Source organism: Rhincodon typus, chromosome 35 (assembly GCF_021869965.1).
Source record: "Rhincodon typus isolate 14 chromosome 35, sRhiTyp1.1, whole genome shotgun sequence".
NCBI lineage: Eukaryota > Metazoa > Chordata > Chondrichthyes > Orectolobiformes > Rhincodontidae > Rhincodon > Rhincodon typus.
In genome coordinates, this window is record NC_063366.1 from 9,822,588 (window position 1) to 9,841,748 (window position 19,161).

The 19,161-nt window shown below is 38.6% G+C and overlaps 1 protein-coding gene across 1 annotated transcript; it reads left to right on the forward strand.

The window, feature by feature from the left end:
• Positions 1 to 1,773: 1,773 nt before the first annotated feature.
• LOC109910699 (muscarinic acetylcholine receptor M2-like) lies at positions 1,774 to 3,195 on the forward strand. The gene has a single exon (XM_020509941.2). The coding sequence runs from the start codon at positions 1,774 to 1,776 to the stop codon at positions 3,193 to 3,195; it is 1,422 nt and encodes a 473-aa protein (XP_020365530.2).
• The last annotated feature ends 15,966 nt before the right edge of the window (positions 3,196 to 19,161 follow it).

Consider the following 19,161-nt stretch of genomic DNA (forward strand, 5'->3'; position numbering starts at 1 on the left):
CTTCGTGTAAGACTAGTAGACTGATGTCCTCCCAAGTAACGCGCATTAGCTGTTTGCAGGAGAATGGGAGATGCGAAGAGTAGTTCGCTTGTCCTTGAGCCATTCAGCTAGACTGTGTAATGTTAAAGATGTTTTAAAACAACCACAATCAATTTTTCACCCTTTAGAATATACCTGTAATCTTGTCATCTCTCTAAACTGTAGGTTGATATCAAAATTCTCTTCTGAAAATCAATGCATCAATAACATTTGTTCCTCTTTCCGATGTGGCTATTCTGCAGCAACCCTCCTTTCAAAGTTGTACTTGTCTTACATTTTTTTTCTGATATAGTTTCCTCCAATGCACTGAACCTCAACTATTTTTGCCTTGTGCTGTATTGTATTTGATATATATGGCAGTTCCAACTGGTGTTATATCATGGAACTCTCATTACATTGTATTTTGCCATCGTGCTGTCCCATATACAATGTCTTTATCAAATTATCACTCATTGTCACTATCTTCACCCATGTTCCATTATTTCTTGCATCTCCTTATTGCCTTATTTTTCACTGAATCTGTTACGCGCATCATTTTCACCGAATCATACCTACTACTAGTGTCCACCTGTCACCACCATTCTGCTACCACCCACCTCTTTACCTGCAGCTGTCCCTAACCCCACATAAAGTCCTGAAGAAGGATAATACCCGAAATGTTGACTTCTCCTATCCTCCAGATGCTGCCTGGCTTGCTGTGTTCCACGAGCCTCCTCTTTGTCTACAAATCAGTATCTAATATCTTCTTGCTGCGTTGTTCCTTCCAAATACCTTGAATTAAGTTAGCATACACAGATTTCATCAGTATTTTACGTCCTTCATGAGAAGCAAAATGGACTAAAATGAGCTACTTATGGAAATTCAATGAAGAGCATTGTCATTTGCCAATCCTGCAATGCATTTCATACTTGCAAATTTCCTCTTTTGGCATCAGGGAAATCATTTTTGAATTGTATTCACACAGTTCTCACAAAACGTGCAACACCTTTCACGACAGGAAAGAAAGTAAAACTAATGCGTGGTCTAGAATAGTGTTATGTTTATGTAATGAACAGTATTTGAAATGTTCGAAATCCAAACACATTACAGGATCTAAAATTGGTCTCTTCGCACAAAGCGATGAAGCTTAAGAACTCATTTTCGGTTCTCTTTCTCTCTCTCTCTCTCTCTCTTTCTGTCTCTGCCACTCTCTCTCGCTCTCGCTATTGACAGGGAGGGATGATATTGGCACATTTGTTCTTCAATGCTTCAGTGGTTGTTCTAGATTTTGAACAATTATGCGAATTTCTGGTCTTGAAAATCAAGCATGATCGAATGCAAGAAGTAAAAGTATGCTAGCCTTAAGTTTTGTTTTAGAACACAAGTGTTATTCACCTAGAGCTATTGGATCAGTAAAATAAAATCTTCAGAGATATGCTTAGAATCTGGTTCATAAAATACTAATTCAGTTTGGCACATGCAATTAACAGTTTATTCATACTGTGCTGTGCAATAAGTGACCGATGGGATGAGATTGAAGCTGCAGCCCTCCTGGTAAATATGTTGAAGTTCATAAAAGTTTGTTTTTTCAGAAAGGTCTTTTCATTATTCTTATTTATTTAAAATACAATTAAACCCCAGTTGTTTTATTATTTTGATGTGTCTGACATCTGCTCCCTAATGGTTGTTCTTAATGTTATAATTATTTTCCACATTTTGCCCTTGGCAGTGCTAATTACACATCAGAGTGAAAGGATGTCACGTTCAAAGGAGGCAAATGAATTTCTCACTAATCTAACTAACTTGTTTGATGCTCAAAGGGAAAGTTCATATGAAACGTTCGAAGTGATCTTCATTATGATTATGACAGGATCCATCAATTTGATAACCATCATTGGAAACATTCTGGTTATTATCTCAATCAAAATAAACAGACATTTACGAACTATTAACAACTACTTCCTTTTCAGCTTAGCCTGTGCTGATTTGATTCTTGGTCTGTTCACTATGAACGTATTCACCATTTACACTGCATTTGGATACTGGCCTATGGGCCCAGTTTTTTGTGATTTATGGCTTGTTGTAGATTATGTTGTGAATAATGTATCTGGCATGAACCTTCTTGTCATCAGTTTTGACCGGTACTTCTGCGTGACAAAGCCCCTTAGCTACCCTGTGATGAGAACAACTAAGATTGCAGGGATAATGATAGCAATTGCTTGGGTGGTGCCCTTTTTCCTCTGGGCACCTGCCATTGTTTTCTGGCAGTTTATCATCGGCAAGAGGACTGTTCCTGAGGGTGAGTGTTATCCACAGCTCTTCTCAAATCCAGCCATCACTTTAGTCATCGTTATCGTTGTCTTCTATCTCCCTGTTACAATCATGGTGACTTTGTACATGCGCATTTCTTGTGCCAGCAAGAGTCAAATAAAGGGGGCTAAAAAAATATCTGAACCAAGAAAGGACTTCGGTTTTCCCAGTCTATGGAATGCCAAAATGGTGAAACCAAGTACTAACAATACATCAAATGGTTCTGGTGGGTTGCCCCATGCCCAAACACAAAATGCCAAAGTAGCCGCTGAAGCAACAATTGAGAAATGTGGGCAACAAGAAAGGAATGAAACATTCATTGAGACAGATTCTCTTGAGTTTGCATCACCAAATCAGAAGAAGGAAGGGGCAATCCAGGAAAGTGCGAGTTTCTGCACTACACAAAGCCAGGTAATAAGGGACCCGATCAAAATCGTTTCCATGAAGATAGTCAGCAACTCTCAAACTAGTGGCTCTACTTCCATCATAGCAGGATTAGCGATTGACAGTAGCAACATGGATAATGATATCAGAGAGGTCAGAGCAGATGATAAGATAATTAAAATGGCAAAGTTACCTACGAATACCACGAAGGTAGCTGCAAATCGAGACAAAACGGTAACTAGAACCATCCTGGCTATTATTCTGGTATTCATCATCACCTGGGCTCCATACTTTGTTATGGTGATCATTGCTACCTTCTGTCCAACCTGCATCACCCGCACTATTTGGAATATTGGAAACTGGGTCGTTTATGTGAACAGTACCATTAACCCAGCTTGCTATGCATTGTGCAATGCCACCTTCAAAAAAACGTTCAAAAATCTTCTTTTCTGTCAGTACAAAAACATTGGCACAACAAGATAAAGACAGGAACATGCCCTACTTTATGACCACATTATACTGATTGATTGGATGACGTTCATAATATTAAAAATAATATGATCATTGTGTCAGCTTATCTACCAAGTAGACATTGATTATAAGTAATGCTCACAGGCAATTCGAAATAAATTCAATAAAATTGGAATGTCTGTTATTCATAAAAGCTGTGTTGAGTCATTTTCTTACTCTTACATAGGACGTGGGCTTATTTTGTTTTTAATTTATTTCTCACATGGTAGCCAAGGGTTACATATACCAGAGTGAATAAATGAAATCTTGTTCAAATTTCCTCAAAGAGACTTGTGAATCAGCCGGGTGTGCCAAACAAATAACGGTGCTATTTTTCTAATCTTTCCTTTGAATTCAATTTCTATTATTTACAGTACTGACAGACCAGCCCCCTATCCCCAAGACATTGACCTGGGTCATTGGATCACTGGTCCAGGAACATTAACACTATGTAACTTCCTACCCTAGTAAAATTTCAGAAGCGGGAATAAGGCTCAGAATGCTTCATTAAAGGAAGCATAAATATGTCTCTGAATTATTGTTCATTTTTATAATTTCACACAATATACAGGAAATTAATAAACCCCTACAGAGTGCAACCCTTGTTTAGTTGCTTCGACTCATAATACGTCCATCGTGCTCTCAGTGTGTATATGTCTTGTTGCCGTTTTTACATTTATGTTTGATTTTTTAAGAGATTTTAGCTCATTTATTAAAAAAACGCTACTATCTTATTTGGTTGGAGACGAGTATTGGGGTGAGATTTTTTTGCATCGCTTGTGAAGAAGGGAAAACATTGTGTTAAGGTGGTTGCGGTGAGACTGTTCCACTGGATGATGGAAATATCTGCAGTGACACAGAAGTGGAAATTAGAATTGACATAACCAGTTCAGTGTTCACGCACTGACTCAGGAAAACTGTGGAAGAAATGAGGTATCAAATGTGTCGTGTGAATTAATTGTGGCAGCGTGTATTCTTCTACATGCGTCTGAGATGTGGACTATCAGTTCTGACACATCGGGCAGTTGGACAAACTTGCAAATGAACTAGATTTGCACGATCATCGGCCATGAATGTATAAAAGGAAGCATCCAACACTGGGGCATTGTGTGAGAGTGGTGTGTGTCTGTATGTAGACAATCATGTGATTGAAGGTGGATGTTATCATCATGATAAAACATGCTGCGATGGTCCTGTTGATGAGGAAGGGAGACGATGGGGATCTGGGTGCGGCTATGGGAAACACCTCCCATCCTCCTTCAAAGCACCGCATGCCACCAAATGTACTTATGTCATCCTTTGACACCTTCTTTCTCATCCTCTAACATGCCGTCGCCATTCTTGCTTGTATCTTTCCTGCTCACACCCGCAACCAGGAATCACACTGTCCAGAATGCATGATCCATGTTTAGGGATGAGGATTGATTTAAAATCTGTAGAAAGAAATACACTCGTGATGTTCTAATAAATCCTTGAAATGTAAAACATGGACGTTTACAAAACATTCCAGGCTGTGATGTTGCACGGTAGCCCTTTAGGTATTCTTACCTGTCCTAGCTGCAGCCACCCTGCACTGAGCACTTATCAAGTCAGATAAAGACTCTATCCTAAGAGTGTCTCCTGTAATACTGAATATGCTTGATTATCTTCTTAGCTATTTCATTTAAATCTCAAATATGTTTATTTTCATGTATTTCATTAGGCATGCAACCAATTTGTATACTTTTTTTTGGAAAAATGTTGGAAATATATTAACCTTAAACATTTGTTTGATATATATGAATGATTTGTTGTCTCCTTTGGTAAAGGGTAAGAACCAATTCTTAACCTGTCATAAAGTTAGAAGAAAACAAATGAATGCTTTCTTACCTTCCTCGCCTAGCGAGTTACTCATAAGACTCCCAGCACTCTCCTCAAAGCCAGACTCGGTGTTAAGTCACACAGAACTGCCTCCATTTTTATGCCCTGAGATAGCAAAGCACTAAAGACAGACGAAAAATCAAAGTTAACGTTTGCTTCCTCAAGTAAATAATGGTCAACTGCTCTCAGCTCTATATTCTTTCTAGTTCGTATGTTCTCATTAACCTGGATGGGATTTACTATTCAATAACTGATCTACAGTTCCATATTGAAATACAACAAATTTCGATATTTAGAAAAAGAAAAAAAAATTCTTTTACTAAAATTCCATTGCAAAAATTCATTTGTCAGCATTTTTTTCCAAGTCATAGTCCATGTTAGATACATCAATGAACAAGACATGATTGCAGAAAAGGCATATAGGAGTTGGGAAGTCACGTTGAGGCTTTATAGGACATTGGTGAGGCTTCTTCTGGAATACTCTATCCAGTTCAGGGCGCCCAGTTATGTGAAGGATATTATTAAGCGAAAGAGGGTTCAGAACAGATTAACCAGAATGCTGCCGTAAAGGAATGTTTGAATTATAAAGAAAGGCTGGATAGGCTAGGACTTCTTTCACTGATGCATCGAAGGTTGAGAGGTGACCTTATAAAAGATTATAAAATAACAAAGTATATAGTTAGACTTAACGTATTGTCTTTTCCCTAGGATGAGGGATTTCAAGATGATGGAATATATTTTTAAGGTGAGAGGAGAGAGATTTCTAAAAGTCACGAGGGGCATTTTTTTACACGGCGAGTGGTTCGCCTGTGGAATGAAATTCCTGAGGAAGTGGTGGATGTTGGTACAATTACAATGTTTAAAAGACATTTGGATAAGTGAATGAATAGGGAAGGTTTTGAGGGACATGGCCAGAAGCAGGCAGGTGGGACTGGTTTAGCTTGAGATGATGTTCGGCATGGACTGGTTGGAACGAAGGATCTGTTTCTGTCTCATATGACAGTCTTATTCTATAATAGAAATTCCCTGTTCGTGTAACTCTGCAATAAAGTATACCCTGGTTGATCTATGCAACACTGTTTAATGAAGATATGATATAGCTGGAGCAACATCTTAACCTGGAGTGAAAAATAAACTTCTCATCTCTGTTTAATTGAGTGTATTCGCTGGGAAATGGAGGCTATAGTTGTATAAAGTCAGATAAGAAGCAATGGAAACCTCCTGCCATCCAATGCTCCAAGACAAACAAATGGGATATTAAGTTCTTCTCGGGGGAGGCAATGGCCTAGTGGTATTATTGCTGGACTGTTAATCCAGAGACCCAGGTAGCATTCTCAGGACCCATGTTCGAAACATATCACAGCAGATGGCGGAATTTAAATTCAATAGGTATCTTGAATTAAGAGCCTAACTAGGAACATGAATCCATCGTTGATTGTTGGAGGAAAACCCCAGCTGGTTCACTAGTATCCTTCAAAGAAGGAAACTGCCATTCTTACTTGGTCTCGCCTACATGTGACTCCAGACCCAAAGCAATGTGGTTAACTCATAACTGCCCTCTGGACAATTAAGGATAGGTGATAAATGCTACCTAGCCAGCGATACCCTCATCTCATGAATGACTAAAGGAAAAATAAACCGAAGCACATTTGTCACCAAACTTTATCAACTTTGAATTGTTTGTTTATTTAAAACTATATCTGCTGTCTGAGTCATTTCAAATTACACACCACACAAATTGAGTGCTGCCTAAAAGTTCACGATTGGCGACTAATCCTCATATTTACTGAGGAGAACCATAGCACACCATGCTGACCAGCAATGAACATAAAACCTGACACTTCCCATGAGTAAATGATCACAACTCCCATTATTATTGAGAGTTCCCATATTACCCACATTGACAGAGACTGTAACCCACATGCCTATCTAGAGTGACCAAAATTCACGACATTTGTCTGCAAAAGTTCATAGTTCCACACACTGGTTGATAGACATTCTAATTTCCTTCAACGCACAACTTCTGTTTTAACTGCTGTCACTTTCTTTAGATCAAAGTAGTCGTCCTGAGTAACCACATGGGTCCCAGTTATGACTGTCTCTTTTTGCTGTACGTGGCTGCTTGGAACTCCACTCACAACTCTTTCTCCAAGACATCGATGAAATTCTTGGTGCTGTTTCCCTCTCTCATTTTGACTTGGGAAAAATCTTCAATTTCTCTTCCAATGTCTATCCTGTTCTCACCTTTAACTGGTTTTTCTCAGACTTGTTCCTTCCCTTCATGACATCTGTTTCCATTTCCAGGTATAATTTGGCCATCAACAACCATTACAAATACATTGACTCGCACAGATGCCTCACATCCTCATATCCCAAATCATGTGACAACTCCATCCTATGCTCCCAGGTTCTCTGTTTCCTGTTCTGATGACTTCACCTTCCGCAGGGGGCCCTCAGAAATTTCCACCTTTTTTTCATCAATTCATGATTACCCGCAAACATGGTTGAAATTGACCTTAGCCATGTTCAACCTATCTCATTCATTTGACCTTCACCCCTTCTTCTCGCTCCCAACAACTATGGGGTACCCCACTCCCCATTTACTATCCATGCAGAATCCACATACAAAGAATTCTGAGCTACCATTTTATTCAACTCCATCAGAATGCCAGGCGGGTGACATATTCCACTCCGCTCTCTCGTCAGGATTCCACAGGGACAGATCGCTCCAGGTCAGTGGACCAATCCTCCTCAATTTCTAACAATTCCCCTCACACACACAGCTCTTCCCATGGAATAACAGAAAATGCAACACTTTCCCATTTACTTCCCCGCTCCTAACCATCTAGGTCCCAAGACAGACATTCCAGGTTAAGCAGCAATTTACCTGCACTTCACTCAATCTAGTCTACTGTATTCGCCATTCACAGTGTGGTCTCCCCTACAATGGGGATACGAAACACTAACTAGTGTCTGCTTTGCAGGACACCAATGGCCTGTTCAGAAAAATGACACCAAGCTTCCAGCTGCCTCCACTGCAACACATCACCGTGTTATCTGGCCAACATTACTGTTAGAGGCCTGTTGCATTGTTCCAGTGAACCTCAATTCAAGAACAACATTGCATTTTCCACTGGACGAGCCACAGCCTCTAGAATTCAACATTGCAGTTGATAAATTTAGAGCCTGAATCGTTCCATGCTTTTAACAGACACCTCAACCTCGTCCAGTTATGACATGGATTGCTTCAGCACAGCCTACCTATTCTCTCCTGTTGTCAGCTCTTATTCCCACTTGTTCATCTTCCCTTCTGCTCTGACCAACTGCCAATAATCTCCTCATCTGAATGCCTGTCTAATATCTAAATCTCTCTGTGGTCAATCTCCACTTATCCGCTCACATCCCCTCAACTCCCTATCTTTGAAACTCGTCTTCAGCAAAAATACCACTTCTTTTTTCCCAGCTACTATCAGTTCTGATGAAGAGCTGCCGGGCTCAAACTGTTAACTCCACTTTCTTCTACACATATTGCTAGAACTGCTGAGTTTCATCAACAAATCTGTTTTTATTTAACCTCAGCAATGTATATATTTCATATGCATTTGTCTATGATAGTTTTAGTAATATTGACTATTACAACCTCGTTCTAGACAAGAAGTCCCTTTCCTACTGAATATGGCATTCAATGTATATATTTTTACTTCAATCAGTGTGGTTGAGAAAGTCAGCAATTGGCATCATCTTTTAATTTTCCTTGAGAAGTAACACTCCCTCTGCAATAACATCCTTATCCTACATCCCCTGATCTGATTGCAGACAGAGTTCAAACAGCCAGGAAAGAATTGACGTAAGGGGATGCGCTGAAAGTAACTATTTTGTCTTCAACTGAATGTGTGTTGTAAAAGTAATGAAAAGCTATATCAAAACTCAAGCAGACACTATATTGGAAAGTTTCTCCACTATTTTCAGCCATATATATAGTATCTAGAAAGATGGCTGTGGTTATTGAAATGCCAACATCTCAACCACAGAGAAAAAAAAATCACTTTAGCAGAACAAAATGATTTCAAAATTGTCCAGACCTGTCAGATATTCCCTCAGGCATGATAACGTGAAAATAAAGGAATGAAAATCTGTTCTTTCTTACCAGACAGTTAAAATCTCTCAATTCTGTTGCAAATGCAACAAAACCAAAGTTCCATTTAAATTTGAAGTGAACAGACTGAAATTGAATTCCGTTCTAAACCTCTGGAAATGAAACTGATTGCGTCACATTTCACTGACACATGATTTCTGTTTTGTAGGGCCTTATCAATGTCGAAGACATCATTTCGTGAGTTACAGGTGCAATTATAAAAAATTAAGCAAGATAATTAAATTTCTCCCTGTCTGACAAGGAAACATGTGGGCAATGTGTAATGGGAAAAATAGTTTAAAGGGCAGATATTGCAACTGTTACAGTTCAATAGTGAACTGTTGGGAGAAGGAAAGTAGATATTGGAGATGATGGAAGAATTGACCACGTTGCTTCAAGGAAGCAAGGAGTGAAGTAACACACTTTCTCCTTAATGTAAGTGAAATCTGCAATTCACTGTTTCATTGCTTGAACCATGAGAACATTGTCATACCTTGCATAGTGCTGAAAATCTTCACAACAACCTCATTCAAATTCCCAGGCATCCTGTCCCTTAATGCTCCCATTCTGCCTCATTTGAGGCAAAATGTAAGTAAATACACGTTGAACATAGGCCTTTGACATGATTTTCAAATGTAATCCTCTAACTTGAATGTAAGTGAGAAAGAATACAGAACTTTTTCTCACTTATTCATACTCTCTTTTCTTTGTCTCACAGGTAATTCATTAGCGATTCTGATCCTGTCCCGAGGAAAGTGTGGCCTATCCAGCTGCATTACTTGCTACCTGGTGGCAATGGCAGTGGCGGACATGCTGGTCATCATCTTTGAAATCATTCTGTTTCGAATCAGTTTTTATTATTTACCACGATCCTTCCTGGAAATCACCCCTGTGTGCTCTATTATTGCTGTCTTGCTTTATGCAGCAACCGACTGTTCTGTCTGGTTCACAGTCACTTTCTCACGTGATCGATTTGTGGCCATTTGTTGCCAGAAATTGAAACAAAATTATTGTACAGAGAAAACGGCGGTTGTGATACTATCAACAACATGTATTCTGCTCTGTTTAAAAGATATCACCTTGTACTTTAGATTTGAACCTCGAGAGATAATTGGCAATGTCCCCTGGTTCTGTGAAGAAAAACTAAGCTATTATACTGATCTCAGATGGATAGGATTTAATTGGTTTGAGACAATTCTAACCCCATTGATTCCATACGGCTTAATTTTGTCCCTCAATGCTCTGACTCTGAGACATATACTAATGGTCAGCCATGTACACAAAGAACTAAAACGTCAGAATGAAGGAAAGAGTCACAGTTACCCAGAGATGGAAAGCAGAAGGAAGTCTTTGACTTTATTCTTCACTATATCTGGCAGCATTATAATTCTGTGGCTTTTATATGTTTTAAACCTCTTATATTATAAAGTAACAGGCACCAGTCTCAAACATTATGACGATTCTCTATACATCTTTCAGGAAGTTGGAGTAATACTGTTGGAATTGAGCTGCTGTACAAATGCCTTTATTTATATTGTGACACTTTCCAAGTTCAGAGAGCAGTTGAAGATAATGATAAAATATCCAGCTACAGTAATGCTTCCAATAAGGAATAAACAGAACAACTGAGAGCAGGAACAAAGTGAGTTCGCTGTTTCCAATCCATCAGTTTCATATTTAGTCCTAACGTGCATCAATTGGATTACACCAGGAATGGTTTTGCACAATGGTGGCTAAACAAATATTTCTGTAATATGAGAAGTTTAGTTCAAAAAAGGAAATCCACGTTTACTCGCATGAATTATTGCTTCTTTATTTCTTTTCTTAAAGTGGCTGAAGAGGGTAGAAAAGACTATTGTACTGTTGTCATTAGCATAGTGATGTCAATCTTCTGATGAAAACCACACACTCTCAAAACTCAACCATTTAAAACTCTGTCTAACCATTGGTGGGCTAGTGTTGGAAAGCATACATGGATCTATAACTACAGACAGGAGGGAAAAAGTGTCTAAAACATAGCATCCTACATATGTCTGGCTGATAAAAAAGGTTCATGTGGAGCGGAGTTTGGGATGATGGGGAAATATTAAAATTTTCATTCACTAGCACATGCTTTCCCGAGATAATTGCAGAATACTGCGGAAGTTGGAAGTCAGAGGTAACAACAAAATATAATGGAGCAACTCAGCACATCAGGCAGTCTTTGTTAAAATAACATACAGACAGGATTAACTTTTCGTCCAGTGTGATTCTTCTTTCAGAATTCTTCTAAAGAGAAAAAAAGGGTCAGAGACTTGCTGCCATTACATCAGCCTATGTGCAAATGCTCTAACTATTATAAAGAATGTAATAAATGGATTTTAGTAATTATGATCTGACTGGTTATCCACAACATGAAATTGTGAATCAGAAATCGTGCCCTATGAATAGGTTTATGGTTTTTGGAGGTTCTTACTGACATAATTGATAAAGGTTTGATGGAACATATTTCATTTTTTTTTTGTTTGAGAAGTCCCTACTATCAACCAGACCGACGCCACTTCACAATATATTAAGGAGATCACCTCGACACTAACTTTTACCTTATTTAAAGGCAAGTGCAAGGCGCTGTTTTCCAGCTGTGGTTCAATTTGTCAAACTATTTGGCATTAAGCAAAACACAATTTATTCTTTCATCACGGTTAAAATACAAACAAAACAAAATGGCACAAATTTAACTCTATTGAAATAGTTACTAAAATAATATATTATTTAACGACTGCTCATCAATTGTTCCAATATAGCAACATTCCATAAACACATCGTTAGCAAAGGCACATTCAGCAAAACAGTTTTGCCTCACTTGCTGTCTCCTCAATTCCAGGATATGGAACACTGACAGAAAGAATCTAGCAGCAGAGAGAGAGCGCAAGGTTTTTTTTTTCTGCAGCAGAGAGAGAAAGATGCTGTATCCAGCAGCTTCAACTACAAAAGAGGCAGCTTCAGCAATTGAATGCAGAAGTAAAGCCCTGGTTTTGTGTGAGCTTGACTCCACCCACAGTTGATTCTTTTGTCTACTTTAGAAAAAAAATCCAATGTTATTTACTCTGCTTTCCATGGAGCAGATACCTCTGAAACAGGCTTTCAACAGCACACTTTAAGAGAACCAGGGCAGGCATACCCCTAATAAAAGCACATACTGTCACACCTTCCCCATTAACAAAAATGAATCATCAACATTTAACCATGGTTCATTTTCGAAGACTTAACTCTCACGTTATTGGTATGATACATTTGCCTAATGGTGAAAACATTCTATACTACAGTCCATCTCAACTTGTTCCTTCTGCCACTGAACATCTCTGTTTTCCTTTATGAAAGTCGTGGCAATACGTTGGCAACTACAGTCTCTTGCCTGCCACATGTAAAATTTTCAAATTGAATGGTTGCAACAATAACCTCCATCTAAGCAGTCTGGTATTTCTGTCCTTAAATTTCTGCAAAACCAGTTATGATCTGTATATGCATTTCTTTCAGATACATTGCTAGTAACATAAATGTTGAAATGTTGCAAAGCCAACACCAATCTTAAGGTCTCTTTCTCAATGGTGGAGAATTTCTTCTGATGAGTATTCAGCTTTCTGGACAAATATCCAACATGTTTTTTCTATCCTCTTGTCTTCTTCCATGAGTACAGTATTGACAATCATATCACTTGTATCAATGGACATTTTGAATAGCTTCTGGACTGGATGCCAACAAATCATACAGGCTGGCAAATGCTTCTAACACTTTTCCATCCGTGGAAATTTTCTGCACTTCTTCCACAGATTAATCAGTGGAGCAACCACACTGCCAAAATTCAGTACGAATTCTCTATAAAATCCAATTAGTCCCAGGAATTCTAGTACTACCATCTTTATTGATGGCATGGGAAAAACCTCATTAAACTTTGTTTTCACAACCTATGGGGCTATCTGTCCATGTCCAATGATATGACCTAGGAACACGATTTTGGCCTTTGCAAACTCACTCTTTGCCAAGTTTATCAACAAGCCAGTTGATCGAATAAATCTGCTCGATGCTCCAGATATTCTTTCCAAGTTTGACTAAAGGTCACCAGATTTTCTATGTATGCAACACAATTAGGTAATCCTGAAATGGCTTTACTGTTTAGTCTTTGAAATGTGGTTGATGCATTCGTCTGACCAAACAATATGACTTTAAACTATCATGAAATCTGAAATTTCTTTTGCTCGTTCAGATAGAGTTACCTGCAAGCATCTTCTGATTAAATCCAAATTAGAAAGAGAAGTTGCTTGTCCTAAGTTCTCAACACAGTCTTCCTAATGTGGAATTGGATACAATTTTAAAAAAAAACTGCATTGACTTTGTGATTGTCGATAGATTATTGTTGGTTGCCATATCTTTTTTGGAACTGAAGGTGAGCTACACTCACTGCAACTCACTTTGATTATGTCATTTCTGAGCATACTTTCAATTTCTTTTTGAATGTACACCAACTGTACAGGGTTATGCCTATAAGCATGTTGCTTAACTGGTACAGCATTTCCTGTATCGATATCATACATATCTGTGCATCATTTCCCAGATTATCTCACATATCTCTCCATGTGACTGTAATAACTCTTTCAGGTCATTTTGATTTTCCTCTGGAACTTGACTCAATAACTTTCTCAAACATTGAGAACTTTCTCATTACCCACTTTAGTTTTGATAATCTTAAATTCAGAATCGACTGTATTTTCTCCTTCCTTCTGAGTTATATTTAGTAACACATTCTCCTTTGCCCTTCTTCTCGATCAAAATGCTGTTTGCACATTCTCACGTGCACACTGTGAGTTTTCTTTCTTTGCAGTATTCTTGCCAAATTATTCACCTTACTCAATTTCATTTTGATTCGATAAGTCCCATTAGACCTTGCCTTTTGTGGTTCTACACACCACACCCGCACCTTCCCCCAATGGTATAATCCTAACACTTTATCTCCATTCGCAAAATTACGATTTATTTTTGATAACTTGTCTGCTTCCTCTTTCATTACATGTTTTGTAACTTTCAAATACTGTCTGGCCAATTCAATCACTCTATTTAAACTGTCCCTAAAGTTTGGCACATAGTTCAAATAAGTAGTCTCTGAACGCCAAATCACCAATTTCTCCACAATTAATTTATGTGGGCCTCTCAAGCTTGCGCCCAAAACCTAATTCAAATGGACTAAATGTAGTTGATTGATTAGGTGCATTCTTAGTTGCAAAAACAAATGGAATTCCTTAATCCGAGTTCTCTGGCCTTGACTATAAGCCTTCAAAATGGTCTTTAAAGTTTCATGTCACTGTTTTCACGTTTCCTGGGGTTCTGAATGGTGCACAGTGGATTTGATTTTTTTTTTTGTTTTCAGTGCTAGCTAACCGTAAACTTCCTTGAAGAACCTTGATGTAAAATTTGATCCCTGATCCGATTATGTTTCTGTGGGTATTCCATATGCAGTCCAGACCATTAAAAGTGTTTGTGTGTGTGTGTGTGTGTTTGTGTGTGTTTGTGTGTGTGTGTGTGTGTGTGTGTGTGTGTGTGTGTGTGATTTGCCTTCAGTTTAGCTTCCTTCTGCCCAAATGACTTCCTACTGGTAACTCGTGCAAACCGCAACACCTCCTTTTTATAACCCAATGCTGATACATCTTGATGAATTGCCCATTTTCCATCCGCCTGAATATGATCAGAACATTCTGGGATATATTTCGATTCTTCCCCTGTGTCTTCATTTAGATACAACTGCTTTATATTTTTCATCTATCTATTGTAGTACAGCTAACTTCTCTGAACTAAAAAAAATCTGCTTTCTCCTCCATCTGTTCCATGTTTTTCTCCACCATTTAGTCAACATAGCTTCTGATAACTGAACTTCAACTTCCTTATAGTTACTCACTGATTTTGCGTCACGTTTCCACCTGTGGCTTTGTAACAAGGGTACCAGACTTACGGGAAAAATACCAGACATGTTTCCTGCAGCACCTCAGATGTCTGATTTTCAACTGGCTTTTCAACCACAGTGGGTATCACTTCCACCTGTGATCCAACTATGTCATTGCTGAGGAAAAACTGTATTTCTGGAACTGGGGATTTCTCTTTTGCTGCTACCACTACTTCACCACATTTCACTGGCCTCTCCAACCTCGCCTTATGTAATGGAACACTGTTCTTCTCACCATCAATTTCACATATCACCCCATTTTCTGTCAATACTCCTTATGAATTAAATGTCTCCCCATCTCTCACCATCAAAGATTTACTTGCTCCCCTATGTCTTGAAATCTTAATTTCTTTCCCTGCTCCTCCTGGTACACATGAATAAACCTTACCCAAACCAGCATATACATTAAACAGATCTAGACCTTGCTTCTAAACTAACCCATGACCAAGCATACATTCTTTTGCAGACCTTTAGCTTCCCCTGTGCTGTCTTTAACCATTTAAATAAAACCCACTATTTTATCCTGTTTTCCCACATCCGTTTTCTCAATGCTTTTGTTTTACTCCACCAACACTGTGACTTCATATGCTCGACTTTGATACAGTGAAACCACCTGAAGTCCTAAACTTCTCTTCCACCCTCACACCCAAATCCCGCCCCAGTATGGTTTTCCTTTGTAACCTATGGTAAACTATCAGTTCTATTTTCAATGCGAACTCCTTTTCCGTTATCACCTGAGGATTTCTTATTTTCCTTAATTTCTATCTCGTGCAAAATGTCTGAAGCCAAACGTTGATTTAAGAACTAACTCATAATAATTTGCCATTTCTGCTGTTGATCTTGCAGTTTTAACTTTCTGCTCTTCTGCATGAGTTTTCATTATTTCAGGAAATGAATTTTTGAACTCCTCCAAACTGACCATCCCTCTAAAACAGTCATATGTCTGATATTTCATTGACCTTATCTACTCGTCAAAGTTACTTTGCCTGATCTTTCAAACTCTATGTATGTTTAACCAGGTTCCTTCTTTAAATTCCTAAAGCGTTAGACATACTCCTTGGATACCTCTTCTCATAATGATGCAAACACATCACTAGCTCTATCGACCAACTTTGTTTGAATCAACAATACTGACATGGCTGGTGGCAATTTCATTTGTTTAGATACTTTCTCAAATTAAGTAAAAAGGACTTTACGTTCTTCTCATCGAATTAGGCAAGGCTTGGACATACTTAAACAGACTCCCAACAGGCCTTTGGCTACGTTGCGTTTCCTATTCATCACTGTCCTCATCATCACTCCCACCTTTTACATTTGTATCTGCTCTTTTTCGTTCATTTACACTTTTCAGTTCCAACTTCCGAAGTTGAAAGTTCTCTCTTTTCCCCTTTCTAAGTCTTTCAATCGTAACTCAGACTGTTTCATTTCTTTTTACTATTCAAGCTGATTAAATTCTTCTGCTCTTAGTTTTGCTGTAATTATCTCTTGCTCTTTTATTCTTACGTCTCCTCAACTTGCTTCATTTGCCATTCAATTTTTGTCATTGCCAATTATTCTGATTGCATTTCTGGCAATGGGAAATTGTGAGCAATTACTGCAATTATCGCCCTTTTCTTCATGGACTGAAGGGAACTCAAATTCAACTTGTCTGCCAATTCCGAAAGCTGTGCCATACTCACTTTATGCAAACCACTTCAAGTCAGTTCTCACTCACTGAGGAAACTTAGATTTTGATCAAACCATTATTAAAAACGACACACCTGACTAAACCAACCGAATTCAGAACTCCAACACTCACCACTTATTGCCTTTGAGTCCAAAAATCCTACACACAGCATGGTTTTAGAGAATTTGAACTCGAAAGAGCCTCTAATCTGTTATGCACTAGACAAAATCCCCTCAAAATATATCAAGGTGATAGCCTAGACATGTAACTTTTATCTGACTTAGATGCAAATTTAAGGCACTGTGTTCCAAATGTGATTCCACTGGTCTACTACTACACATTATGCAAAACACACTAAATTGTGTCAAAACCATTGAAATACAAACAAAAACACAGAAGTTGGGATAAGTTTTATTCTATTGACTAAGTTAATAAAACAATATACTATATAACTGTTAATACTAACTGTTCCAGTATAGCAGCATCACACAAAAACACCTTTGCCATACACAAATTCAGCAAAATAGATTTTCCCAGGGGCAATCTCCAGTGTTGGAGATATGAACACCGAAAGAAACAATAGAACATCAGAGAGTTATGGTTGAAAAGGAAAATCGGTGATGGTTTCAATTCAGAAGACAAGACATACAATGCGGGAAAATTAGTTCGAAGCCGAAGGATTTGGCAGCCTTCATAAAAGCCCCGAGGATAAGTTAAAAAAAAACAATAAGGGTGGAGAAGATGAAATATGAGAGTCAGACAACGTATCATATTATTAAAAAAAAAACATTTTGTTTTTACTACCTAAAGGGTAAGAGTGAGACAAGGGTGGACACTGGACAATTGGAAAATCAGGCTAGAGCAGTTGACATGGAGAACAATATAGGCAATGGAACTGAGTAGATATGTTGCATTCATTTTCAAGTTGGAAGAAACGAGTTGCAAAATATAACTTCAAGAGCAAAGTTGAAATTAATTGCATCCTAAAGGAGAAGTTGTTGAAGAAACTGAAATGTCTGAAGGTGGATAGGCCATCCGGATCAGGCTCCCGAAGGAGAGGAAAAGATTTTAGAGGCATTGGTGGTGAACTTTCAGGAATCACTGGAGTTAGGTACAGGGACAGCAGAGTGGAAAATTGCTCATATGACAAACGCTTTGAAGAAGGAAGGCAGGCACAATACAGAAAAATATAGGCCAGTCAGCCTGACCTCAGTCGCTGATAGGGTTTTAGAGTCCCTAATAAAGGATGAGATTGCAGTGAACTTGGAAGAGCCTGGTAAAGTACGGCGGAGTCAGCACAGCTTCGTCAAGGGGAGATGACACCTGAAAAATCTGTAACAGTTATTTTAGGAGATGACAAGCGAGTTAGACAAAGAAGAGCAGTGGAGACGATCTAATTGGATTTCGAGACAACATTCGACAAAGGGCTGCACAGCTGGCTGCTAAATAAGGTAAGAGCCCATCGAGTTTGGGAAAAAGGCACTGGCATAGATAGATAATTGGCTGACTGGCAGAGAGGAGAGAGTAGAGATAAAGGGGTCTGTTTTCAGATTGCAAACTGGCGACTAGTGGAGTTCTGAAGGGTCAGTGTGTTGGGACAACAACGATTCAATTTATTCATTAACGTCTGGACAAAAAAACTGAGGAGACTTTTGCTAAGTTTGCAGATGACACAAAGGTAGGTGGAAGGACGGGTAGTGTCGAGGAAGTGGGGAGGCGGAAGAGACTTGGTCAGGCTAGGAGAATGTGCTAAGATTGAGCAGATAACACACAATATGGGAAAGAGCGAGATTATACACAACATCAAGACAAGACTACTGTTATGCCTGCCACTTCTAAGGCTTTTATTTATTTTGATACAACTACACGACAGTGGCTCCACCACACTACTAAATTTCAGCATAAACTTCTGGTAGAATCCGTTCCGTCCCAAAAATCAAAGTACCTCTTTCTTTGAGGATGATCTTGGAAATTCATCGATGGTCTTCGTCTTTATGTCCTTTGGGGTCATCCTTCCATGTTTGATATTATATCATAAGAACACCACTTATGCCCTCGTGAATTCAGTTTTTGATCTAACCTGTTTTGCCTCCTGCAGTCTTTCAAACAACTCTGTGAAATACACGATGTGATCTTGCCATGAATGGCTAATGATCATGATATCATGATGCAAGATATGTAAAACTCCCCTTGTTTCTGGCTACAAATCATGCTATCCAGCTCGTAATAAATGAGCATGCTGTTACTCGTCCTCATTATGTACTTTCTAATGTTGTATCATTAAGATTTTTTTTTAATGGAGCATCA